The sequence below is a fragment of the Manduca sexta genome, unplaced genomic scaffold (genome assembly GCF_014839805.1).
Source record: "Manduca sexta isolate Smith_Timp_Sample1 unplaced genomic scaffold, JHU_Msex_v1.0 HiC_scaffold_625, whole genome shotgun sequence".
Lineage (NCBI taxonomy): Eukaryota > Metazoa > Arthropoda > Insecta > Lepidoptera > Sphingidae > Manduca > Manduca sexta.
In genome coordinates, this window is record NW_023595435.1 from 17,741 (window position 1) to 45,360 (window position 27,620).

The following is a 27,620-nucleotide window of genomic DNA, read 5'->3' on the forward strand; positions in this document are numbered from 1 at the left end:
TTTATTCCTGTTATCAATGTGTACTTTCAAGTCAATATACATACGTATTGTAAACGTAATGCATGATAATATAAGAAAATTATTTATAAATAGAATAAGGAATTTGTACAAAATTAATCTAAAACTTAGTTTTTACCGAAAACTACGCATGTAATGCTTTATTGCCATATTTTTCTAGATATTTTTTTTTCTGGATAAGAAACTATTTCCACAATATACACTGATAATATTTTGTTGTCGTGTTAACTAGTAAATGCAAGCACATAGAAATAATAATGGTACCTAAACAAGAATCCGAAACTGTACCATTTTTTTAAAAAAATACTTTTAACGTAAAAATATTATTTCTTGCCTTTAATGAATTTCAAAATGCTGTTTTTTGTATTCATAAATTGAAAATGTTAGTATGCACTTGTTATACTATGTTTTACAAAGATATCGCCTCCTGTTTTACTAGATATACTGACGAAGTAGTCGTAAGCTTATTGTAGACTTTTCATGCTTTTTACTCATAGACACAACTGCTAATTCTTTAGATACACAATGCGAAAGCCATACGGACTGTCCTATCAAATTAACGCGACAAATTTGATTGTGTATGGATTGCCGTGAACACATCGGTTTGCAAAAAAACAAACATATATTTAAAACACGTATATTTAAAACAACATATATTTAAAATTATCATGTTATAATTCGACGTGACGACGTAAAAGTTATGGCAATCTTAAACACGCTCGTCTATACGCCAATGCACTTGATAAACCAGTAGTTTTATTCTTGAAGGGTTTGTATATCCAAATACCAATAGCAAGTTATTGCCGAAAGGATTTCCAGAATTCATCCCTCCACATAATATATTTGTTTAAACACTTGCTGCGGTTTCCTAGCTTATAGTTTACTTTCATTTTTTATCAATGGACACATTCTTGTAAGAAATGGTTATAAATACGACCAGCAGCAATGGAAGATACTTCCCATATTCGTTAATGTCTTCATCCTCTCCTAGGGGCCGTCCTTAGGCGAGGTTCGGTACCCGTGAGTGGGTTCCCCTCAACTGGTCTGTTAATTTCATAAGGTTGCGATTTGAGGTCAGGATAACAAACGTAGGCCAGATCAAAAAAAATTTAAGGGACTATTCTCTTGTTATCTCTCCGGCCGTCAAGAGCAACGCATAGGCAACACACACATGCACAAATATATTGTAGAACCTTTTATTGGATATCTCAGAGGAAGTTACCCTTTTTCAACAACCAGTTGCTAACTCTCCTATTATAATTATACAATTTAATTAATATGCATCACAGTTTTTAACAGGTGCAGTTCATAAAATCGAAATATATACAAAGAGCCATTTCACAAAATCTCATTTAATCATGTTAAGTAAACTTTTTAAAAGCAAAAAGCATTAACCTTCCTCCTAAATATCTGCTTATTAATCCATATTAGAAATTAATCATACATTCAATGCCTTAGTTAGTACTTGGTATTCTGCAATTATTCTAAAATGAACAAAATTATTTTTAAGTCACGAATTAGCTCCGAGGTAGTATTCAATAAAGATACTTGTTACTGTTTATTTATTTATAGTCGGTGTATTTTGTAGTAAGTGTGCATGACATTGTAGTTATTGTGTAAATACAATTATATTAAAGAATAAATTTTAGTTTGATAGCACTTGTTTTATTACCCCACACATAAATCGAAAATTAGCACCAATTTTCACCAAAAAGGATAATATGATATTCAGACACAATTCAATTTGTTTTTCATCGTATTTATGTGACAGAACATTATATTTTATTTATATTATACTGCATATGAACTACGAACTGGTAAAAGTAGTATCAATTCAAATAGGACCTAAATAATGTCTGAAAATCATAGAAGCCTAAAATACGAGGGTGTACCTAAAGAAAATTTTATCTTTTTATGGTAAGTGTAACAATTACGTAATTTGATAGATCAATTTATTATTAAACATAATAACTACAACAAAAATAATTTTAAACATTCTTTTACAGATAACACAGGCCTCTATACTTGCCAAAAATGAAACTGATCCAACTATCGTGCAAAACACTGATGTAAGCAATGCAAACAATACTTTGGATAAAGATTGTGATAATGTGGAGGTTGTAGTAAATAATAATAATATCACTGATTGTAATGATACTAAAGTGCAAAAAGCTGATGTACAAATACAAAACTGCGATACAATTGAAGCACAAATTGAGTGTACTAATGCCAACGTCATTGAAAATAATACAGAAATACAGAATTGTGCGCATAACGATCAAGAAGTTGATAAAAATTGTAAAAGTAATACTAAAAATGAAATTCCGAACAGTGATACAATATTAAAATATGTATACAAAAAGAGTGACAAAGTTAAAGACAATAATAAATCCACGGGTCATGAAAAAAATAGCTTAAAGCGTCGAAAACGATCATTAGCAAGTGGAATTAATAATGAACTACTTAATCTGGAACAAAAAGCTCCTTTGATTGTCAACTATGAAACATCTCACGGCAATCGCCATGAACAAAGTTCACCTATTCGAAATGCTGAAAAAAATATAAAATCATCAGCGCTAGCAGATTTCAACATAGAAACTTTACATGCCAATAACAAAAAAACCCATCCACAAAGAAATAGCAAACATTCTTCAAGAGGAAATTATAATCCTCCGCCACCAAATGTTGAAGAAAAGCGAAACAGACAAGAAAATAGTATACCAAGAAAAAGTAGTGAAGACAATAGCAGCGAAAATAGCGCTTCGAGTGAAGAAAGTGGCGAACATATTAAAAATAGAGCTGTATATCAAAATCCTCCTACAAATCGTGAAAACAATAATGAAAACTCTGACGAATCGCAAGAAAGTAAGGAAAATAGAGAAAACTTTAATAAAGCTCATTATTCAGATAATGCAGTATCTGCAGAAAGTAAAGAGAGTGCTGAACAAATAGATAGTAAAGAGAAAACATCAAAATATTCAAAGTCTCTTGAACAGAGTGAAGAGAGCAATGAAAGAGATATAAAACCGAGAGATAAGCAACAATATTCAAACGATGACCACAAAAGTGAAGAGTATAAAAATAATCCACAAACTTTTGTTGAAAATAGTAATGAGAGCTCGGAAGAAGAGAAAACGCGAAAGTCGAGCTCACCCGATGAATACAAAAATGCATTAAAAGAAAACAAAAACTCGGAACAGGCTATACAAGACGTAGGTCTAGAAGATTTTAGCTATGAAAGAATACAAGTTAATGCAAAAGGAGAGGTAGAACCTGCCAAAGATACCCATCAAAATATAAGTAGCGAACCAATAGTATTACAAACAACTACAAAACCTACAGCGGATCTAAAGACCTACAATGAAGAAAAGACAGCATCAATAGAAAGCGATGAAACTTCTGGCAGTATTGAAAAAGACCAAAGTAGTGAACCAGTCAATATTAATGATGGAGAAGTCAAACCAGTGGTGGAAATAAATAGAGATGCGGACAGTATTGAATTAAGTGAAAAAAATACAGAAGGATCTTCAAAAAGTGACAACGAAAATGAAAGCTTAGAAACTCTTTTAGGAGTTAACATACCCGATAATAATCATAATGATGAAGAGAGTAGTAAAATAATTGGAAATAAACCAGATGTGAAGCAAGAATTTGAAAGAATACCTACAGATTATAAACACGATAACAAAAAACAAAGTGAAGAAAACGAAAGTGTAAAACCCAGTGTCATAGAAAACAAAAACTCAAATTCAAATAATGACGAGGGTACACTTGACGTATTCAAATCAAAAGACGAGAACTTTGATGAGAACTTGAAGATAAAATTCGCAGATGTGACAGTTAAGTTACCAGAAATAAAACTACCAGACGATGTTTTAGATTATGCACGTGAGGAACCAACATATACATATGGATCAAAACAAGACAATAATAATAAAAAACAAACTGGCTATAATAACTATTATAATGACGATGATAATAATCAGAATCAAAAACAAAAAGAAAGTAATAACGACGACACCGACGATGAGCCTGCTTACTATGGATATTATGATGACAGAAATGAGAAACAGGCTTACAAGAAAGAAGATGATTCTGAAGAAGATGAGGATGAAGAAGAAGATGATGATGACTTGTATGAAAAATTCGTCCGGGAAAGATTCGGTAAACGTGGTTCATTCCAAAAGCGATCTGAGAAACTGCAAGATATTAACAGTAAACCACACAATCCACAATTGTACGCAACTATAAAGAATATTCTCAAAAAAACTGAACAAGTTCGTAAGGAGGCCGAAACAAGTGGTGACCCTAAAGCAGGTTACGCGTGGACTTTAGAATACGGTGAAAACGCGTAGCATTTAAAAAATCTATACTAGGTAATTTATAACGATTAGTATAAGTGTACTTGAATAATAAAATTGTATGATACTATATACAATAACATGATTTTAATAGTGTTTGCATTTATCTAAATTGTTTGTAAGAAAATTCGATTAACTTAGGCTTTGTAAATAAAGAAATGTAATAAACATAATAATTGGTATTTTTTCATGCCTTCATAAACCTTATACTTAACTAGAACTGAAAAAAAAAGGGAAAACTACTGTCTTCAAAATGAATTAGTATAAAGTTGTTTTTTATTGCTTTTAATGAAGAGACAAGCTCGCTTTTTGGTTGATGGTATCGCTCATAAACACTAGAAAAACCAACCAACACCTTGAATTACAAAGTATTATTTGGTATTTAAATGCGGTCGGCATCATAAGACATCGGATGTTAAGTCTTATTATGTCCAGTAGTTAAACTGGCTACAAAAGTTTTTTAAACCGAAACACAACAGTGACTATATACTGCTGCTTGGCGACAGAAATGGGAAATGGACGTCGTGGTGGGACCTAGCAAGGCGGACTCTCACATATGAGAGATCAACCACCAGTATGACTATGTTGGTTAAAAGGGGTAGAGAGTTAAAAAGCTCCCCCGAGCAACTCTCCCACTAGAGCTTTCACTTCCCTATACATTATAATACTCTGGCCATCGCTGCTTGAATGATAAATGATTTTCCATACATATTATAATTCTCTTTGATAAATGATAATATTCAAAAACTTTTATGAAGTCATTGACTGTGTCGCGGACCACTTCCAGTGTTGCCATTCCTATGCTAGTGCGTGTGGTGCGACCTCAGATTATAAAAACTATACATAATATAAATGCATTCATCCAAAAGCTCCCCGATTATTCTATTGTTATGAAAATTGTGATAAGTGATACATAAATCAGGCTATCCGGATAGCGCGACGGAAGTTTTTGTTTGACGAACAGTCCTGCCGTTTCGTGAATAAAGGACACATGCTGCATTACACGGAAAAATTCTCACCATAGGATTGTGGCCTAACCTGTCTCTACTTGATGCATAATATAAATTTAAATAAAAGCTAACTTTACATAGTAGGTAACTGGTTTCGATTAGGCTGCATGGCTTTGTGTCTTGTTTATCCAAAAGTAAGAATCAATTAAAAAACATCTGTCAATAACATAACCTCAAACTGATTTTCATATAAAAGGTTACTATAGTGGTTTATCGAAGCATCTGATACTAATTTTAGCATTTAACGGGAAATCAATTTTATTTCCATGAAAATGACTGACGAAATCCAAAAGAAATTTCAAAAAGAACTCGAATTGTACAATGGTGTGCAAAAAGATATTAAAAAGGCGATAGGTCTGAAGCAGCAATTAGACAGCCAGTTAAATGAAAACAAAGCTGTAAAGGAAGAATTAGCGCTATTAAAGAAAGATTCTGAAGTATACAAACTGATCGGGCCAGTTTTAGTAAAACAAGATTTAGATGAAGCGCGGACCAATGTCAGCAAGCGTATGGAATACATCAGTAAAGAGATCAAAAGAACAGATGATCACATATCCGCGTTAGAGAACAAACAAGAGGCGCTGCAGGAGAACCTCAACAAGCTCAGGAATGATCTTGGGAAACTGAAGTTAAAAGCTTGAAATTAAACATCATGATTTATTGCTAAAATGTAAACCTAATGCTATAACGCCTTAAATTAACATATTATGTGTGTAATATTTTCCTAATTATAAAGTATAGTAACTATATTTTGTTTTCTTTAGTGTTTGGAAACTTCAGATATTATTCATTAAATAAATAAATTAGTATCTTAGTATGTGTGTTTACTAAAGGATGTGGATAGAAAATAGAAATACATATTTATAATAAGCAATTATTAGTAAAGTTCTAGTAGGTTTCCCACAAATATAACTTTTTAACCTGTTAATACTTTAAAAATTACTAAGCAAGAGTAGACTCTGAAAGGACTCTACATCTTTTGTAAACATAAAAGATTACAATAAGTACACAATTATGTTACTTTTATTGTTAAAAATCAATTTAATTAAATACTATTGTATTCCTGGATACTTAAGCTAATATATTGGCCTACAATGTGACACACAAAAACAAATGTGAAGATGAAAGTGTACCTCATCACATGTAAAAATGTAAGGTTACATATTATCACCATGACTGTACTTGTGTATGGGAAAAGTGCATTGCAAAAGTACTTGCTCCCCCTGGATTCAACAAAGTGCAATAGAAACATTCATTTGTATATAAGTATGTTGAATAAATAGGATTGGATCAAAAGTTAATACTTAAAAAAACTGGGTATGCCCATGCACACTCCTAATACAATTATTGTCATACAATTTATCTCCTCCATTACACACAGCAATTAAAAGAAAATTTCAAGTCAAGATTTTATTAGCAGTTGAATACATAGTTAATGTTTTTTTTTAATTCAGTTTCTTTTATATCCAGCACCTATGAATGGTAACATTAGTGACACGGAATCTTGTACTAGATTTTCACTACCTTAATCCATTTAAAAATAAACACTTTTTAGAAATTGTTTCTTTTCATTTCTTTGATCCTTCTCAAATAAAAGTAATTTTCTATACATATTTCTACTAAGACTAATGATTTAAAATAAAACAAAGATTTTTTTCAATATATTTTATTTAATGTATAAAATACAAAAATATAATTTTAGAATACTTTTAATGGCACTTACCAGGAATGTAGACAAAGTGAAAATTCCTATCAATAAAATTCCTCATTTATTTATATTTATAATTAATGACAATAATACTCATGTATAATATAAGTCAATATTACATACTTTTTATGCATGTTGAAGATTTAGCTTAAATTTCATGACCAACTCTAGGAAACATTTGGGAATAATTAATAAATTAATATCATTGTTTCCAAATTATAGACTGCCCAATATCACATATCTTGATAATTTTTTTTTATAAATGTCCTAAAAATAATCTTATAACTATTATAAATGCTTGTCACCTATAAATAGTATAAAGCGCATCTTATCACTTATTATATGAATCAAATAATGGCTCATAGGAATTGTCATATTTATGCAATACATTTTTTACTCTATAATTCTTAAACTATAGAATATTTTCTTATAAAAAATAGCTTTCTTATAAAATATATTTTATCATTCAAATGGTCCCATAGTCAATCAGTTTATATCGTCAACACTAATATCATAATTCATTTTCATAATAAACTGTAATATGTAAATACTATAAAGCCTTACCATTTAAAGTAGAAATATAAAATATCAAATATAAATTCATATTTCAATAGCTGAAGAAAAACTGTATAAATTATGTGACAATAATCATAGTTGCATACTTCATTTGATTCTACTCTGAACACATGGAACGCTGCAAAATGGCATTTCTTGTTTAACGACAAAGCGGCCGCTTAGCAAACTTTTACCACACATTCGGCCGGAGCAAATGAAGCAATCAGCATGCCAATGCATATTGCCCCATGAGACACCCTGCTGCTCCGGGCCAATCACACCGCCGCACGCCCGACATCTCTCCGCGTAAAACTGATCATAGCAAGACAAGCAAACGGGAAGACCAGTCTTATCATCAGGCACGTATTTCTTGCCTCCGAGAGGCGCATCGCAATGATAACAGCAAAAATGCTGCACATGAAAAGCCCTGCCTTCCGCGGCCGTATAAGGGCGTGTGAATATCAACTCGTCGCAACCAGCGCAACGTGGTATTTCCAGTACGTTAGCCAAATCTCTCGCGCAGTAGATCTCACCTTTATGATAGAAGTAAACCAAGTCAGCCAAAAGTTCTCCACACTTGCTGCATGTGAAACATTGAGGATGCCAGATGGCTTCTTGTCCAGCCCTATCGGCTTTCACGGCAACTTCGCCGGCAAACATCGATTTCTTACAGCGTTGGCAAGGCACACCCTCATTATAAAGTTTTCTGTTGAATTCCATCTCTGCTAGACTTAGCGAGAAATCAGTAAGTTGATCAATTAGAGGGGACACTTGATCGTCATAGGTGACTGCTTGATGTTCTACTTGATAACCAGCGTTATCAGGTGGCTGAACATCGTCATTGGATTGATTGTTCCAATCATTGTTACTTGGAGGCACTGCACCAGGGTACGTACTGTAGTTCGGCAATGGTGGCGGCGGAAGATCGTCTTCGGAATGACTGCGCAGATATTCTCTCAAAGGCGCGGTCTGCTGAGGCTCCACTTGGTTAATTGGCTTCGTACTTGTTGAATACTGAGGGATTAATCTTGGTAGAACAAATTGTGCCACTATGTTCTGGAGTAGTTGGCTCGTGCTTCCAGCTCCAAATTTCACCGTTAGGTGCGAATATAGTGCCCTTTTGAATTCTGCTGTCCATAACCTTTGCATTACCCATGACATTATTGTTGGTCGTTGACCATAAATCAGGCATGATTTGGGCTCCCAAAGCCTTACAGAACTCATTAGTCTCCTCTCTAAACTGTGGATTAGTGTTGTACTCGTCACGGAAGAGTTTAATTGGTTGAAGGTAAACATCATTAGCTACTGGTACATTCAAATCATTAAGGTTTTTAAACAGTTTATCATACACTGGCCCATGTTCAACTGCACTCTTGATTCTGTCAGATTCTATACGCATGACGTAAAGTTTGTCTTTCACCAGTCGACTGAGGATGGGACTAGACTTGTAATCTGGTAGGTTCGCAGCACTGCTTACAACATTGCCCTGGGAATCTAGCACCAATTTCTTATCAGATGCATTTTTAGGTACTATATTGTACTTTACGCCCCTGGAAATGTTCGAAATCTTCAGCGGTAACGCATATGATTTCGGAACGGAATGTGACTTGCTGTTTTCAACAGTAAACACATCTCCGTTCTGGAGAGGTCCAACTCGGACGACATTACCCATGCCCACTACGTGATCTTTGATGCGCGCGATGTATTCCTGCAAACAAACAAGTTAACATTTCATGCTCATTTAATATTTCTCTGGGTAACATTCATAAATGGATATATACTATAATAAACGAAATCACTGTTAAACTAAAAAAATAAAAAAATCTAACCATCAACCCTGTTAAGTTTAATTGATTTATTTTTACTTTTGACAAGCAAAAGCTCATGAACTAACACAGAAAAAGATCTGAATGTTATCAACGTGAATCGACTGGAGTACTAATCATTAGACTCATAAACAACTCAACAACTGTGCGTACAGTGTGTTCGCTCTTCTCTTGGTCGGTGGCATGGTGTCTTGCAGCAGTGGCGACGTCGTGCGGCGGCAGCTGCGTGCGGAGTTGAGCGCGGCGTCGCTTCGCCGCCTCGGAGCCAGACACCGGCGCCAACGACCCCAGACATGACATGTACTCCGACACCTTGGAACAGAGTCACTGATTAATATCTTGCCAGACATGGTCAAAGAGCAGTACATTAAGTATACTATAGTATTTAAATTTGATTTTTCTGGATTATCATGCCTTAAAAAAATCCCACATTCCCAGATTATTGGGATATGTTAATGTATTATTTTTGACAAATTCTGAGACTATGTTAATAATGCAATTGACACCTGTAAAACAAGTATTATCCATACAGTTTATATTAATATATTTTTATATTCCTTATCATAGTATTATCAAAACTACTATATTAAATCGGCTTTTTCTATCTACAGGACGTTATAAAAGTAGTGCAGTTTAATTAAAAATAAACAGATGATCTAAAACTATATCCCATATTATAATAATATTATCAATCTTTATCTGAGCTGTGATATTGACATGTTAGGAGTGCTGATAACATTGAAAAACAAGGTGATAATATTATTTAATTCCTTACTTACCAACTCTGTGGAAGCATTGGGTGGTACCCAGTCGAGTTCTACGGGCTTGTCGGTAACACCACGGATTTTGATGAGGGGCACTGGAAAATCATAATAATGGAGTTTAATAGTATTTTTTTATGAAACTCCTGCAATTTGATATTATTATTTAGTCACCAATTAATCTATCCAATTATAATCGATATATTTATTATAATCAAACAAATGAAGACAGTTCTTTTATTGCCAGTCAAATATCCCAAGAAAACATCATCATTATGCCTGTTTTCGTAAGGGTGTACTATTTAAGTATCATAAACATTTTCCACTATGAGATGTTTTATCTCCCATCATATCAGCCATGCTATATGAATAATAAATTAGATTCGTCACTCTAAGCATATCCTTCCTACACATAATAAACCACTTTAAAACAATAAATATCTCATTCCATATAAGATTACTGTAATCACAAGTTACATCTGGCTATTAATTAAGGATGCGTTATGTCTTAAGTGGATGATAACCAATGACGCCAATGTGAGATTAAGGACAAACCAAATGAATTCCTACCTTACTTGATGCTTATATAAATGTGACTAATGTATTCTATGTACTGTAGTCAGTAGCGGCTTTACCCACGCTAAAGCAAAAAAATATGGCCCGAGACCAGTGCAGAACAAAAAATATTTACGCAAAGCCCTCGAGAGTTACGTAGTTCACCACACAACCCTTAATGCCGCGACTTATAGAGTAGAAATTAAGCAGCAAAATATTTATCATATAGCAAACATTATTATATACTTTGGTGTATTAACATACACATATATAATAATTACAACTTTGGCTCTTTGTTTATTAAAATTAATATGCTCAGAGAAGTGTGTAGCACAAACCTCACATTTAAGCAGGATTTAGGATATGGAAGATGAAAATTATTTTTTCAAATTATTATATACCCTATCCCTTGAACATATGATACAATTATCTATGGTATGTAATACTAGCGCCTATTGTCTACTTACTAGAAGCCTTTTTAGGTCTTGCGGTGCCCAGAAGCTCAAACTGGGCCCATCCAGATAAATCATCATCTTGGACATCATGGACATCTTTGCTGCAGTGGCATGATCTACACACTTTGCGCCAAAAATGCAGATCCAAGCCGGGGCATGTGGGGCCTGTAACAAACAATCATTGCTGAGTCATCAGCTTTAGTGATAACTTACAATACTAAGTATTATTTGATATTTGACAAATCAGCATTATCAATATTTACTTAGGTATTTCCTGATGAAGCTTTGTGTAATAAATAGCAAGGCAATATAATATTTCCAAGAATTTAATATTTATTGTTAAGGTTTATATTACTTACATATATAATATATGTAATAAATAAAATGGGCAAGTTACTCACACATGTAAGTGTTGTTTAAGCCACATGTTAAAGTTCTTAACATCTACATATTTTTAATAGACATTATTAATCCAGTATTACATTTCTTTATATTGCTGCTGAGCAGCTCTCTAGTTACAACCCATAAACAATAAATAAAACTATCCAGAACTTTGAAGGCCAAAGTAAAGAGTGGCATTACAATGCTTGTGTCACAGTTAGATATGACGAAATCTAGTAATTACATACTACATGAATGATATAGTTAATATAAGATGTAGCATGTTATGGTTGTTATGCAGGATAAATATATCAGATGTTACATATTTCACAGTTTAGAAATGTTAAGTGTATACAAAAATATATATATTTGATATTATATGTTTAAAAATTATAGTATTAATTAGTGTGTTTTTTAATAGTTAGTATAGTTAATAGCAAAAATATTGTATTAGGTTTCAATTACCTGTAAAGATATTGTACAAATGATAATGAAAAATTACTAGGGTAGTAATGTGAATAAGTTTGTAATTCATATTTATCAAAGTGAAATCTTGTATTAATTACAAAACACTTATCAAGATATTATGATAACACCCCATTTACCTCTTAATACACATTAATTACATTATTAATTGCAACATGCACCGCAAAATGTAGATCCAGTATCACAAATATGTTGGTATATTATATTGAATGATAATGTTACTATCAAACTCATGCTATATTATCTCTGTTCCTGGCATCAGAATAGTATCACATCCTGATTTGGAGTTCCATTATATTATGTGACAATTATTTGGAAATTTATTGAGCAAATTAAGTACGCGTTTTAACATACGTAAGATTGAAAATAAAAACTGCTAATTTATTTACGTTAAAACCTTATTTACATAAATCAATACCAGAAACATTATCTTAACATTTACAAACTCCTAAACTTATTGACTTCTAAATGCAGTCTAGTTTAATTATACCTCTTTAGTAAACTAAACAATAAACAATGATAGTGTGTCAAGGCATAAAAAGTACATACCGCATGAATTGCAGGGAGCACCGGCGCCACTATCATGTCCAAGCCGCGCTTTACTTAATTTCTCCCGTTGACTTTCTAGCTTTGATAACCAAGCCGGCGCCTCCGGAGTCTCCACACATGACTCACTCATCTGCACACAAAGTTAAAGCTGCAGCACACTATAACATTTAAATCCTGATAAGTACAAAACACTGTACATTACCTTTCTGTCTGATGATAAAACTGATTAAATTTAAAATGTTTGTTGTATCATATAACGCTCAGATGAAGAAAAGCATGAAGAGTAGAAAAAATAAAAACAAGAAAATACAATTTGCAAAGCATAAAAAAAAATTAACGAAATCTCCTCAGATAAACTTGTGTTAATGAACTAAAATGACAGACATGAAAAACGAATGAATCAATGACGGTGCTACCAGTATATTTAATACGTAAAACTACGCAATTATAAAAAACAATACTTTCATAAGTTTAAATAACGAATTCAAATCAAGAAAATATTGTAATTATTTAAATTAATAAGTATAAGATAAATTTAGTTGTTTTCAAGTTAAAATATTTTTTTAAAATGTATTTAACATTTTTCAAGTCAGCAGTATAATTATTCAGTTCTTGTATATAATTAGCGAGGTTGGCAAGTATCAGTCTTGATCAATGAACTTTGTAAATCACTTATAGGGTTGTTATAAAAGTAGATAAGACCTAAATAATATTATTATGTTCTAATGGCTGTGGATATCGATAATGGAGTATGGGAATGTACGTTACATCACTTCGATTGGATTGGATCTTTAATTAAACGAACCACATTTGGGAATTTTACCAAAAAACATTTTCGATGACTGAACCGAGTTTGTGTATCGAGCTCCGCAGTCGATACCGGGGCAAACCTGCGAATGGGATATTGGAATCCCCCGGCTTAGCCACTGCAGGGCCCTAGAGCAAAGTTGGGAGCAGATAGCTGAGAAGGAAATGTGGAGGAAGGATAAGGAAACCTCTTAGCATGGTAGGAGGGGAAAAGGCCAGGAAATGTTCGCGAGCCCTTATAGGCCTCGGTGTCAATTGGCAAGCATGAGGTAAACATACTTAACTGTGTGCTTAGGGCCGCGACAAATGTCTCTCCGTGCATGGGGTCCATTTAGTGTGGAGACCGAGCGCACAAGCCAGATGGTAGGTCTCTCATATGTGAGAGTTCGTATGGATAGGTATCACCGCAATGTCCATTTCTGGCAGTAAGCAGCAGTGTGTAGTCACTGTTGGGTTTGAAGAACATTGTAGCCAGTGTAACTACCAAACGATACTTTGTAATTCAAATTATTGGATGGTCTTTCTACTGTTTATGAACGGTCTCATCATTCAAACATATAAAAAAATAACGAGAATTGCCTCGAGGAGTTGACAGAACCGAGTTGAATGACAGTAGATACAAGTATATATTATTCATCCCTAAATTCCTTTGATGACAAAATCGAGTTCAGGTTAAATACCATGACTACCCCAAAACGTCGGTGCCATCTCTGGCGGTAAGATTTGGTTGGAAGACACTTCCTTCCCATTCCTTTCTCTCCTAACCCAAAATTCAATCAGTTTAATTTTAGATATTTACCACGACGATGACATAATATATAACAAATCGATAATGTTACATCCCTAGTTAAATAGTGTTGACATTCAATATTTCGACATAATATCCATTTTAACCTAAAGCTATAAGACCTATAAAACATAGTGAAACAAATAAAGATAATTTCAGACTGTCATGTACGGTTCGCTCTTGGACACATGATAATTAAACTTTTTATCTTGATTCTATATTTTTAAGACAGAACGCAGCTGGACGCGTCCTTGAATGGAAATTTTTAGTCTGTTTACGACTTTCATTAAAAAAATTCTTCCATCTTTCAATGCATTTTGGATTCCAGTCTTATTTCTTGTATAATCTAATAAAAAGTGCTACTTTTTTAGGGTATTTGCTGTAGAAATAGTTGTTTATAAATATTAAATTGTGAATATCTAATCAGGCAGCAAGACTAAAGTTTAAAAGGTGACGTTAACACATTGTATTTACCATACGTTCTAGTCCATAAATGAGTCATAAGTTTGTCTTTATTTATCAATATTTTTTTCTATAGATGTCTTCAGGAAGGCCTATCAAGTGCGTTGTTGTCGGCGACGGTACCGTGGGAAAAACTTGTATGTTGATATCATACACTACAGACAGTTTTCCTGGCGAATATGTGCCTACAGTGTAAGTTAAGCCTTCATTGTTTGCTTTTGGACGTGTATCGAATATTTTTATCTTAAAAAGGATTCGTACTATGATACGTAAACAGTAAAATATAAATAGGGAACATTTAAATTTATTTATGAAAGTAATATTATAGCTCTAATATATTTGTGTTTGATCTATATTATCCATAAGTGTATATAAATAAGGTCCTCTGACGTTATGGATGTGATTCTTTCAGTTTCGACAATTACTCTGCACCCATGGTGGTGGATGGTGTTGCTGTGTCTTTGGGATTGTGGGATACGGCCGGACAAGAAGATTATGACAGATTAAGACCGCTAAGTTATCCTCAGACAGACGTGTTTCTTATATGCTTCAGTGTAACAAGGTGAGTTTATGTTATGCATGATTATATTTGTGTATTTTTTATATAGTAGTGATAATAGAAACAGTTATGCATTATATTGAAATGTAAAAATATTATACCAAAGAAAATAAATGGGTAATTTACACTGTTACTCACAGCTTAATAAATTAAGGTACACACACAGTGTTAATAGGTTTTAAAGTGTAGCAAATTGTGTAAGATGGATTTCATGATGTTAAAGATATTCATTATTTTGTAACAACAAAATCTTACTAGACAAATCTGATATAATTATGTACTTTTTGATATCAGACCTTAGATAGACCAGAAGATAGCTTCTTGTTATTTATATAAGTATATCATTTTTATAAAAGAAATTACTTGTTGGTGTAGTATAACCTATTTATTTGAAATCTGTGAAAGATTCATGTGCTTTGGGCTAGTAGTAATAGGAACAATCAACAAGAATGTTGTAGACGGAATTTAGTTGTGATTTGGTGCCTTTATATAGTATTTTTAAACATAATTTCCTACAACATTGGGTGTTTTAACTGGAGGGTAAAGAAGCAATTAAGCAGGCCAGCATAACTGGGCTGACCATTTGGGAGTCTTCATCTCTTGGCCTGTCAACATGTTTTTGGGCCTTTCTTACGGCTTCCTATCAGGTGCAGTGTGGTAACATTGCCACACTCTCAATAAAACAAAAGACATCTCTCGTCTAAGAAATAGTGTAAATCATATGCACAATAAGGCAACATTATTAATTTATTTTATTAATCCTGAAAGCTTTCTTATATTTGAATGTCATATTTAAAATATCATTTGAAGAGACAATTATTCTATAATAGCTTATTGCATGCAAAATGCAATCAATCCCAATAAGATATTTGTTGAAGCTAATTGGAGATACAAAAATCTTTCTAATGTTACATTTATTTTATTACATAGTATCATTTATTGACAACACTGCTCATTGTAATGTCCATTCTCAGGAAAAAAATATAGCCCATAGCAATCATGAATTAGTGAAATTCCTGAATTGATACAATAATTTCAGAGTTTATTTCAGTCTATACTTCTATTTTACTAACATATAAAGCTGAATAGTTTGTTTATATTTGCTAATCTCAGGAAGTACTTAACCAATTTTGAATTTTTTCACTAATGGGAAGCTGCATTACAACTGAGTGCCACAGGGTACTTTTTTCCTTGGTAAAATATTTACCCCTGTAAAAACTAGTAGACGCGGGGCAAGCTGCAGGGAAAATAAAAAACAATATTTCATCTTTGTATCTGATAATCTTTTTGAAAATATTACTGCTCCAGGGCATATTAGAGACATTGAAAATATGTTTCCGCATTTTGTCTTTTATCAGTCATTTTTTCCAGGCATAGTAATATTTTGGAACAATATGTTTAACCATTGGAAGGCATGGCACATAGATTATTTCTAAAGTAGGCAAAATATATATTTTCAAAGCAAAATTCCATTCTATTAGTAAATCCATAATTTATCATACTTTGTTAATTCAACTTACTGATTCAGGTTATTGACTCACCTTCTAAATCATTAATGCACTCAATAATTCCCTCTAACTATTAGCAATATAGTTAGAAATATGATTTTTTTATAGTTTATTGTGGATTATGACTCATGGAATTGTTGTTAATTGAGCTTATTTATTAATTGTGTATTATTTAATTGGTTGTAGTCATTTGCTTAATTGTTGTGACAAATACATCATAATTGATCAATTGCTACATTTCAGCCCATCATCATACGAAAATGTGACTTCTAAGTGGTATCCTGAAATCAAACATCACTGCCCTGATGCACCTATCATATTGGTTGGTGAGTTGAGATTTTTATATATTTTTTTCTTCAATTTCTTGATATTTATTTATATTGTATCAATGTTTCTGGTTCTGATGCATAATTACAGCTCTACAAAATGAAAAATTCGAGATATTTTACATGATATAAGAATTTGCATTGAATGAATGTATTTGAAGATAATGTTAATGCCATATCTCAACAGTTAATAACACATAAAAAAAATACATGCTATATTTTGTATTTAGTAAGCATTGTTTAAAAATATAAAAAAAGTTTTATTACATTTGCAATACATTTTTCTAGGTACAAAGATTGACTTGAGAGATGACCGTGAAACACTAAGTCTGCTCTCTGAACAAGGCATGTCTCCATTGAAGAGAGAACAGGGCCAGAAGCTGGCCAATAAAATCAGAGCTGTCAAATATATGGAGTGCTCCGCTCTGACTCAGCGCGGTCTAAAGCAGGTAAACATTTTGTTAAAGCCAAGACCAGCATTGAATGTTGCTATACTCTGCTGTTATCATATGCAGTCTTGTGGAACTGGATGCAATAGTTCAAGTAAAATAATATCGCCCAATATATAAACTATAATCATTTGTAATCTACAAAAGTTTACTAGGTGGGAGTCATAGAACTACATTATTTCTGTCTTGTGTTATTGTTTTATGTTTTTCGATGTTTTATATTAACATTATGTGTAATTTCCAGGTATTTGACGAAGCCGTTCGCGCGGTTTTACGACCAGAGCCACAGAAGAGACACCAGAGGAAGTGTTTAATTATGTAATTGTGACAAACTCCATGACAAATTAACGTTTATACAGGCAGGAATGTCTTAACAACAGTAATAATGTGTTTCTATACCAGTGCATTTTGTACAGTTTGCATTTTCTCAATAGCTTCATTGCCTCAATTTTTAAATTTGTTTATAACATTCTAATTTGTGCCATATGTTACTGATCATTACAATCTGACTCAAACGATTATTAGTGACCATCTGGAGCATCATACAAATATTTTTAGTTGTATTCTGCTTATATTTAAGCATGTGAAAATGCCAAAGATTTTATGAATAGATGTAAGTCTCATTATATTTAGTTTTGTTGTATAAAACACTTGAATGGTTAGAAACAAATTGTTACTGTTATGCAAAATGACTGTAATGTTATTTTTATATATGCAACTGAACCTCAATATTCAATGTTTTCAAATGAATTCTTATGTAATTTGAGTAAGGACTGAAGTAGGAGCTAGTGTATAATGACATACTCTTTAATCTCGAATTATTTGCAAGCGATGAGCATTTACAAGTGACTGGGATATAATGTTTATAACTGGTATTTTATTTTGGAGAATAGAAATCGCGCTATTGAAGTGAATAGATGCGCTTTATCCGTTTTGGATTATCAAATTAATGTACTAATAGGCGCTGGAGATTGTTTATATTTAAGCTGACAATTCATAATGGCAATAATTGATGTATTTTAACCGAATGTAATGTAAAATCATTGTAAAATTAGCATTGGCAGCTCGAATGACTGTAAGCTTTATACAATGAAGTAAATTGTTAGCATAAATGATTTAACTTTATGTTCATTTACTAATATTGACTTATTTGGTTAGCATGTGATTAAGTCGTGTGTTTATAATAATTCATTAGGGCGAGATATTTTTGTATTGTGACAATCTTAGAATAAGTATGAAGCATTTAAAACTAACTGTAATGAAAGATAAGCACAACTTTTGATCGTTGTTTTCGACACAGAAATAGTACGAAGTGTAAGCTAGAGCGCTCGTAGTATGGGCCAGAACACAAAAATGTTTTATATACCTGATATTTTATAATCAAGTTCAATTGATTACTTTATTTAGATGAAGCATTATTTAATTATGGTTCGAATTTAGAATTGGGACCTGGAACACTATTTTATATATTTCGACTCTTTGTTTATTGTCCAACTAGTAAACTAACAAACGAACCTCACGTTATTGGGTTATGCCCTCATTTTGACATTACAATATGTACAGTGTGCCACCTCTTCTCATCACTACATATCATTAAAGTTTTTGATCTAGTCCCCTGATAAAAGAAACATGGAGAAGTATATTCAATACTCAAAATTAATGCATTACTCGCGTTTATATCACAAAGACAAGCATAGAGTTCTCAACGTTTACAAATGCTACCTTCATGCATAAAAAATTGCGTGTATCGTGTAAAGGCGACGTCAAATTTAAGGTGGGCCCGATGTGAGCTAACCCGTTATTTTATCGCTCATATCATATCAGTCTTATTATTTTATATACCTAAACAGCTTACACCATTTGCATTTAACCAAAGATACGCGTATTTCACCTTTTCCTTACCTGATACAGGTAATTTACATAAACATTGATAAATGATTTCCTGCTCTACGAAGTTTTGTTTAATGAAAAGTAAGTTTTCAAAGAATTAAGATTTTGTTTCAATGTAATGGGGAGAAGATTTTTTATGTTTAAATAAACTTTGCCACATATAACGTTTACGTAATGAGCAGATACCTTCCCTAATTATATTATTGTTGTATCATCGCAAAAGTATTCCTTTGGCATAATGTAACATTTCTGTGAGAACTTCCAATATTTTTATTTTATCATACTTCAAGTTTTATAGTTTTGCTACTAGTTATTGCAAAGCTAAAATCAATATCTTTTCAGCTACTTACCTAATACAGAGCTACTATACTGTTTTATTATATTCATTACATAGTGTCATAAGATTCTTTCTTGATCCGACGATATCGATTGTTTACAAGAAAAATTATATTTACTAAGTTTATTGCTAATATAAATGTACTTGTTACGGCAGACGGATATTAGAAATGTACTGAAATCTATTATTTCTTAGACTGCTTTGATTTTTATGTAAAGCTTTGAAATTAATTCATGTATATAACTATTTATATAAGAGCTAAATGCGCAATTTAAGAATCGTGTATTACTGCACTTCATAAATTATTGAACTATAATCATTTTGTTTCATTAACACCTTAGCATAAGAATGGGGTTTAAATAAAAGGCATTGATATTATATAATTGATTCATATAATATAACACGTTTACATGTCATTGAAACATTTATAATACCTACACACGGATCAACATTAAATTAACATAGGTTTAACCTGAGCACATTATAACAGCTCCAATTAACTGCAAAAGATACAAAGTTAGTAAACAATTGGGTTAAGGAATCGGTATGTCATGATAATTGATTTAATCTATATCTCAACTTTGAGATAGTCATTGTGACTAGAAAACAATGTCGTACTGTAAATTATTAACAGCAATTTTTAAAACCATTAAATGCAGTTATGTTCAAGTGCATGAAATGAAAAATATAACATTGTAAAACTACTTAAATCACTTAAACAGATTAATTGTATCCAGGTACAAAAGATTTTTTATTCAAAACTTATTGCAGTAAGATTGTTACATTGTCCTGTGTTCTTAGGACTTCATAGAGCTAAACATAAAGTTGAGCACTTCTAACCGTGGACTGAATGCAGATTAAATATTTTCATATAAATTTCACATAAAAGCCTTTAATAAAATCTCTACTGTATATTTGCTATTGGATTTTCTTTCAAGCAAACATTCATTGGAATTGCATACATTATGAGAATAAGGGCAAGGATTTGTCAGTTACAAAATGCAAAGATAAATGTAAAATTATGCATAAGTAAAGTACAATATCCACTATTTATATTAGTTTACATGTGGGCACATTTGTTCTGTAGAATTATAATGTAACTAAAGGTCAAAATTGGAATCTAATTTTCAAGTCCTTAAACTACATTAACAACTATAAACATAATTTTACTGACAAACAAACCTACAGTAACCATTTATAAATGCAAATCAATAGGAAAATGAACACATACAACAGAATAATTATGTTCTGCTGTGAACAAATTTTACTTAACATTTTATGACCAATTATAATAGTTTTACTTAAAATTTGCGACTTGCTAATCTCCTGACTAAGATATATAATGTAAAATACTGAGTGTTATTTTATTCCTATTACATCTACAATTTTCAGATGAGTTACTTTATGATGGCAAATCAAGTAAAAAAATAATATTTTTGGGTCTTAAAATCACTGACATAAATAAACAGAATCTTAATAGATGTAATAACAATTCAGATTTCAAGATCATTACAATTAAAATTAACATACGATTATTAATATATCCTATGTGGTGAAATGGCAATTTAAAGAGAACTCAATTTCTTGCTATTTATTCTCAAAGTCAACATAATCAAAATTTTCAACATTGTATCCAACTTTTAAAAATTTTCAATATACACTTAAGCCTATAATGGTTTTACACAACATAGTCACTTAATAGTCATAATTATTATATCAGTCAGCTTTGAGCTTTCTGAATAAAAGATTAAAACATTATAAACAATGTTAAAATATAAGAAACTAGTATTAAAATTAATCAGTTTCTAAACAAATCATTTTGTTGCCCCTATTTGCTTGATAATATTATATTTCATGCAATTTTAACACAGGTTTAAAATTACTAACTTAGGCATAATAAAGTTATTGTGCATGTACATTATATACAGCATTATACAATTACTATCTATCTGCTAACACTAACAGATATATTTTTGGGTTTTTATATATTTTTTCATACAATAAGATATTTCAGATAAAATAAAATACTTAGGGTCCTAGTGAAGACTTGCTGTGTTCTCAAACATTCAAAGTCCCTCACTTCTCTAAGACCCATTTTACATCTAATTAATAAAAAACATCCAAGAGAATTGTAAGATTTAAATACCTATCTAGTAAACAGGCCACAAATAAACTTGCTGATTGTGAAACAATTTGATACGTCATATAAAATATTTATAGATACCTAATTACAATTCACAGGAAAATACATCATACATGAGTTACAGCAATTAAATGGATATAATAATGATTATTTCAAAACAGAATTCTTCTGAGTACACGCTTCATAACAAGGCTTTGCTCTAAAAAGCATTTATGTTTAAGTGCCATCACTGCCTGCTTGATAGTCTTCTTCCTGATATCACATAGCTCTGTATGGGCCTTGAGATTTTAAATATTGGATTACTAATGAAGGGCCCGAAGAAACCACTTCTGGTGGAATAGCAGTCAGAGGACAATTTTCAATGCTCATTATCTGCAAACTAACACACAGAGCCAGCTCAAAAGGCAGGTTGCATAAGTTGGGATTATCATTTAAATATAGAGACTCCAAATTCTCCAGTGTACCTATTTCTTCTGGGAGGTATTGCAAATTATTCTCGCCCCACACTCAGGAATGTGAGATTAGTCAAATGTCCAATTGACCTTGGTAGAGTAGCCAGTTGATTTGATTGCACTATTAATTTCTGCAGATCATGTAGGAAGCCTATTTCATTGGGTAAAACTTCAAGCTTATTCTCTTCCAAGTCTAATACCCTCAATTTCCTTAAACTGCCAATATTCGGTGGAACCCTCTTCAAGAGATTATTAGATAGTATGAGAACTTCAAGATTTTGCAAGCATTGTATGTCATCAGGCAACTTTGTCAATTGGTTAGTTCCCAAATTTAACTCCACCATATTTATCCAAGTCCCAATATCCAGTGGGAGTGATGTAAGTAAGTTCTCCTTCATGTTCAATTTTGTGAGATTTTTGGCCCTTGAGAATATGCCATAAGGTATTTTATCAATCTGGTTATGTTCAAGATTAATTGAGAAAACATTGGTGAATTGAGCAGGACCCCCTGATGGGTAGCTCATGAAGGAATTGCGTGACAGTGTAATACTTGTTAGCTCATTGAGGCTGGCGAGAAGACCATCAGGAAGCTGAGATATGGAGTTTCCTTCAACATTGAATTCATCCATGTGCTTACAGTTGCTTAGACTTGAAGGTATTGCAGTGAGTCTGTTGTACCTTAGTCCCAACCTAGTCAAAGCTTGGAGATTGCCAATTGTCTCTGGTATATCCAGCAAGTCATTATGTTGTAGATCTAATGTGGACAAATTAACACAGTTGCCTATTTCCTGTGGCAGATGCTCTAAATGATTGTGTGAAACATCAAATGTCACCAAGTTTACCAACTTCCCAATTCCAGATGACAATTCCTTGATTTTATTCTCTCTCAGACTCAACATGGTTAAATTAGTAAGATTGGCTATACCATCTCCCACTACCCTAATCCTATTGAACCTCAAGAATAATGTAGTGAGGGATGTCAATTTGTATACTACTTCTGGTATGTCACTGAGCTTGTTGTGTCTTAGGTCTAGAACTTTCAAGCACCTCAGGTTGGCCAAGGAGTCTGGTAAACTTGTCAGAGAGTTCTCATTTAGTGCCAGAGTCTGAAGATTGGTCAGGCAACCGAATTCTGGAGGCAATGCTACCAATTTGTTACCATAAAGATAAAATTCCACTAAGTGTGTTAAATCCCTAACATTTGGTGGAAGTGAGGTAATGGACGATTTGCTGAGGTCCAACCTCTTGACTCCATCTTCCCGGCATCTTATAAATTCTTTGATGACGTCTAAATCGGCTTGTATCGGTTTGTTTTTCTTTGCAGTCGGCTTCGGTTTATTGGATTCTGGATGTTTTACAGTGACGACTTTAGGACGAGCCCCTTCAGCAGTAGTGAGAGACGCTGTCGACAACTTCTTCTCTCTCATGCTGTGATACTTCTCTCTCGGGCTGACAGTACCTATTGAATCCAAAGCTTCAGAGTTCTCTCTCGATGAATTATCGAGATTCATTCCGGTTTCTCCAAGTTTTTTCGTAACTAATGTGATTTTCCCTAGTCGATTATTTGTTAAAACACACTTGACATGGTTTTGTCATCTCATCACACCAAAAATACAAATCGATACTTATTTCAAAGCAGTCTCGAAAGATGAGTTTTTGTGAGTATACGCTGGTTCTCAAGTGTTGAGTACTATTCTTTATTCAAAAAACGATAAATGCTTAGATTAAAACGTATATGTTCACAATTAAAGGGGATTACGCACCCAAAAACGATGAAAATAAATTATGGAAATTCTTTACCAAACGAAAATGGAATGGAATTCGGAACTGGAGTTACCACCACAAAAAAATAATAATAACATTATGGAAATTACTGACATATTTATTATTTCCAAAGTTATTGTTACGTATGGTGAAAACTTATGATGGTCAGAACTTTTGGAACACTTTGTCGTTTCATTATTAGCGTTTGGTAAGTCTAGATATTTTTTGAATATCACTGCACAGCAGAGTACCATTTGTAACAGCTTCTTGGTTGTAACCAAGAATGTAAAAAAATAGATATAGCGGCGTAGTCTTTGATCCTAGTTAGTTCTAGGTAAAATGAAAAAAAAAGTGCATTGGTTGTCAGTCATGTCCAAGTAGAAAAAATCCTTCTAAAAGGGAAGTACTTAAAACGCCACGGAGATAATTTAAGGGAACAAAGCAAATATTTAGTTTTGGGCGTAAATTTTACACTGTTGAAAGCGAATCATAATTTATTAGTTGTCTTAGTAATTGTTGTTTAATTGAAAAACAGGTGAATTTTTAATTTAGTAGTACATTTATTTTTTACCTATATCCTACCTTTGGGTTTTTCTTTTTGAGTTTGAAGTATTACAAATAGATATCTGGCAACATTGTTACTTAAGATGTCAGTGTTTATATAAAATACGGGCTTAATGGATTTGTTTCCAGAGCCGAAACAAGTAAATTAAAAAAAATATGTCAGTTTTCACTGTTGTTTAATGTGGTTGTTTATGCCTGGTTTATGCATTCTGAGGTTAAAATAATATATTGTTAATTTCTTGTGAAACAGTACAATAATATTCATCAAAATGGATAAAAGCAAAGAAAAGAAGAGCAGAGTATCATGGATAAATCCATGAGATCTGTTTTGGTAAGGGATATTCTATGAACGTTCAACGTTTTAACGTTTCAAACATGAAAATAATTTGGAATATTATTGTTTTCAGTCGGTAACATACCTTATGAAGCCACAGAGGAGAAGTTAAAAGATATTTTCAGTGAAGTGGGTCCAGTATTATCGTTCAAGCTTGTATTTGACCGTGAGACTGGTAAGCCGAAGGGGTATGGGTTCTGCGAATACAAAGACCAGGAGACAGCGCTAAGTGCTATGAGAAATCTCAATGGCTACGAAATTGGAGGACGCTCACCCGTGTGGACAACGCTTGTACTGAAAAATCTAGAATGGAGATGCAAGCCTTGATGCAGGGACCTCAGGTATATTGTATTTTAACCTAAAGATTGGAAATGCTTTACAAAGTTGGTTTACAAAAATTAAAGGACAATAATAGTGGGCTACTAAATTTAGGATAAAACTGCTGTATATCAAGAACTACATATATTTTACATAACTTTTGACTTGTTTTGATTTAACTCTTATTTTTTACAGGTGGAGAATCCATATGGTGAAGCGGTGGAGCCTGAGAAGGCTCCAGAAGCTATTAGCAAGGCTGTTGCTACTCTTCCGCCAGAGCAAATGTTCGAGCTGATGAAACAGATGAAACTTTGCATACAGGTGAAAACCCCTTGCTAAAAAAAAATACTAAGTAGTAAATAGTTAGTTTTAGTGGCAAAGCATCCATACAAACCGATTCATACTGGCTTCTGTTTTGAGTTTATTTACTTTTGTCTTAGTTTTTGTTTTCTATTAAATTGGCAGTGATATGTTAACCACAACATTTGTTTTTTCACCTCTGGTTACCTTTTAAAAAAGTTTACCCTTTCACCACTGGTTAATTTTATAATTTTCTACCTTAAAGTAGTGGAATGAATTGTCTAAATTGTGTCTCTACTATTATACATACTATAATACTCTCAATATAATTTGAATTGTAGGTATTTGATTTAAATGTTTATAATAAATTTTAATTCAACCAAATACTATCTAAGAAACATTAAGAGTATTACTGAAAGTAAATCAACATTTTAGGCAAATTGTAATTTATTGTAACTTTACATAATATCTGTTTTACAGAATAATCCTACCGAAGCAAGGAACATGTTGCTTCAGAACCCACAACTGGCTTATGCATTACTCCAAGCCCAAGTGATCATGAGGATTGTGGACCCAGCTACAGCTGTTGTAAGTAACATAATACATTTAATCAATATCCGTGTAAAATATTGAAAAAATTAAAAGCCTTCTTAAATATGAATAGTGTATAATCAACATTTTTATTGCACTTCAAGAGCTTACATTATTGAAAGTGTTTAATCTGAACTAAATATTATATTTATAGAGTATGCTGCATCCAAGCAATCCGGTTCCACCAGTGTTGCAGTCTGGAGACAAGCCACAACCCAATACTTATGTTCGAATAATCCTCCACCATGTAAGTTTAACGTAATTTATTTGTATTAAAAGTGTTACTTGAAAACAAAATTGTTTTTCTATATTTTACCATTATTCATGTATTATTACTTTTTTTCAGCACAACCCCTCCATTGCTTGTTAATCCTGTACCACCGCCCAGCCAGTATCCACGTAAGTATAGTTTAAAATTTACTAGACAAATTATTCAGTTATTACTGGTCAAGTTACCATGAACACATTGCAGTTTAGAAAAGACAAGATGTTCATTAGAAAAATATGATACATTGATAGTTATATATATATTACCCCTATTCACACCATATACCAATGTGTCGAGAGCATATACTTATATTGTGCTGCTTTAAACTGTGTGTTATGTGTCTTGCAGCAACTCGTCCGTCGATGGACGTTGACTTGCGAGGATCACGCGCGGCTGTGCCCCCGCTGCTCGACCAGGACATGCGCAGTCTGCCGCCCGTGCACCCTCCGCACCAGACGCCACACCCTGTGCCGCCGCCGCAGCACCACGCGGCAGAACCGTGAGTGTACACCAATACTTAATATTTATAGCATTGGCATGCAAAATGACACATCTAAAATGAGTTAAGTATGGGAAAAGGAAAGTACAATTGATACCATTAAAAGAGCCTCCTATCTTGCTGATAGAATGGGCCTACAAATAAACAAATAATTCACCTTAACTTAGTGTCTTCTAACTGTAAACACTGACTACAATACAAGAAACGAGGATATCCACTTTCTAGTGCTGATGGTCAGTAAGCAGTGAATGTGGACTATGAACCTTAACATTCTGGGTTCAATTCCCAAACTAGCCATGTAACATCTCTTAATTTTTGACTTGAAAAACATATGAAATACTTGCGATTGAATCAGTGTAAAATTTGGTGATATCAGCTCGGCGATATGGATGCATTAAATGTGCCTCTGCCAACCCCTTTGAAAATAAAGACTAGTGACTTTGAATAAATTTGAAGGATTTAGTAGATTTCCAAAACCGAATCGGAAAGCATTAGTTGTTATATAGATTGCATAATACTCAGTTGACATTTACATTCTTTGTCAAGTCCTGCTGTCAGTGTGGAGGTACCACAAGAAACGTAAGTTGCACAATCTGT

General features: G+C 32.8%; 5 protein-coding genes and 1 pseudogene across 5 annotated transcripts; 4 read left to right on the plus strand and 2 right to left on the minus strand.

The window, feature by feature from the left end:
* The first annotated feature begins 1,820 nt into the window (after positions 1-1,820).
* On the plus strand, positions 1,821-4,373 carry LOC115445570 (probable serine/threonine-protein kinase DDB_G0282963). The gene is made up of 3 exons (XM_037447130.1): positions 1,821-1,835; positions 2,025-3,906; positions 4,021-4,373. The coding sequence occupies exons 1-3, from the start codon at positions 1,821-1,823 to the stop codon at positions 4,371-4,373; spliced, it is 2,250 nt and encodes a 749-aa protein (XP_037303027.1).
* A 1,151-nt stretch (positions 4,374-5,524) lies between these two features.
* LOC119193517 (prefoldin subunit 6-like) lies at positions 5,525-6,138 on the plus strand. The gene has a single exon (XM_037447129.1). It carries the CDS (start codon positions 5,656-5,658, stop codon positions 6,028-6,030), a length of 375 nt encoding a protein of 124 aa, XP_037303026.1. The 5' UTR covers positions 5,525-5,655; the 3' UTR covers positions 6,031-6,138.
* Positions 6,139-7,039: 901 nt separating this feature from the next.
* LOC119193516 lies at positions 7,040-13,059 on the minus strand (annotated as a pseudogene).
* A 1,303-nt stretch (positions 13,060-14,362) lies between these two features.
* LOC115445578 (ras-related C3 botulinum toxin substrate 1) lies at positions 14,363-20,106 on the plus strand. Its single transcript, XM_030171898.2, has 6 exons — positions 14,363-14,709; positions 14,798-14,913; positions 15,134-15,283; positions 17,032-17,114; positions 17,403-17,563; positions 17,808-20,106. Exons 2-6 carry the CDS (start codon positions 14,798-14,800, stop codon positions 17,883-17,885), a joined length of 588 nt encoding a protein of 195 aa, XP_030027758.1. The 5' UTR covers positions 14,363-14,709; the 3' UTR covers positions 17,886-20,106.
* Positions 20,107-20,163: 57 nt separating this feature from the next.
* Positions 20,164-24,227, minus strand: LOC115445577 (leucine-rich repeat protein soc-2 homolog). The gene is given in 2 exon segments (XM_030171896.2): positions 20,164-22,434; positions 22,436-24,227. Coding segments are annotated over 2 exon segments (1,704 nt in total). The 5' UTR covers positions 23,897-24,227; the 3' UTR covers positions 20,164-22,191.
* An 883-nt stretch (positions 24,228-25,110) lies between these two features.
* On the plus strand, positions 25,111-27,467 carry LOC119193515 (cleavage stimulation factor subunit 2-like; the record flags this gene model as incomplete). The annotated part of the gene is given in 8 exon segments (XM_037447128.1): positions 25,111-25,318; positions 25,321-25,388; positions 25,561-25,686; positions 26,146-26,253; positions 26,411-26,483; positions 26,486-26,507; positions 26,603-26,655; positions 26,873-27,467. Coding segments are annotated over 8 exon segments (813 nt in total), but the record flags the coding sequence as incomplete, so codon positions are not given.
* Between the last annotated feature and the right edge of the window lie 153 nt (positions 27,468-27,620).

What these genes read in the sequence shown, in the direction of transcription:
- LOC115445578 (XM_030171898.2), top strand. Translation starts at nt 14,798, where the DNA reads ATGTCTTCAGGAAGGCCTATCAAGTGCGTTGTTGTCGGCGACGGTACC. An exon ending in ATATGCTTCAGTGTAACAAG is followed by an intron (nt 15,284 to 17,031) that starts GTGAGTTTATGT and finishes GCTACATTTCAG; the next exon opens with CCCATCATCATACGAAAATG. An exon ending in TGCACCTATCATATTGGTTG is followed by an intron (nt 17,115 to 17,402) that starts GTGAGTTGAGAT and finishes ACATTTTTCTAG; the next exon opens with GTACAAAGATTGACTTGAGA.
- LOC119193517 (XM_037447129.1), top strand. Translation starts at nt 5,656, where the DNA reads ATGAAAATGACTGACGAAATCCAAAAGAAATTTCAAAAAGAACTCGAA.
- LOC115445570 (XM_037447130.1), top strand. An exon ending in CGATGTTTTAGATTATGCAC is followed by an intron (nt 3,907 to 4,020) that starts GTGAGGAACCAA and finishes AAAAACAAAAAG; the next exon opens with AAAGTAATAACGACGACACC.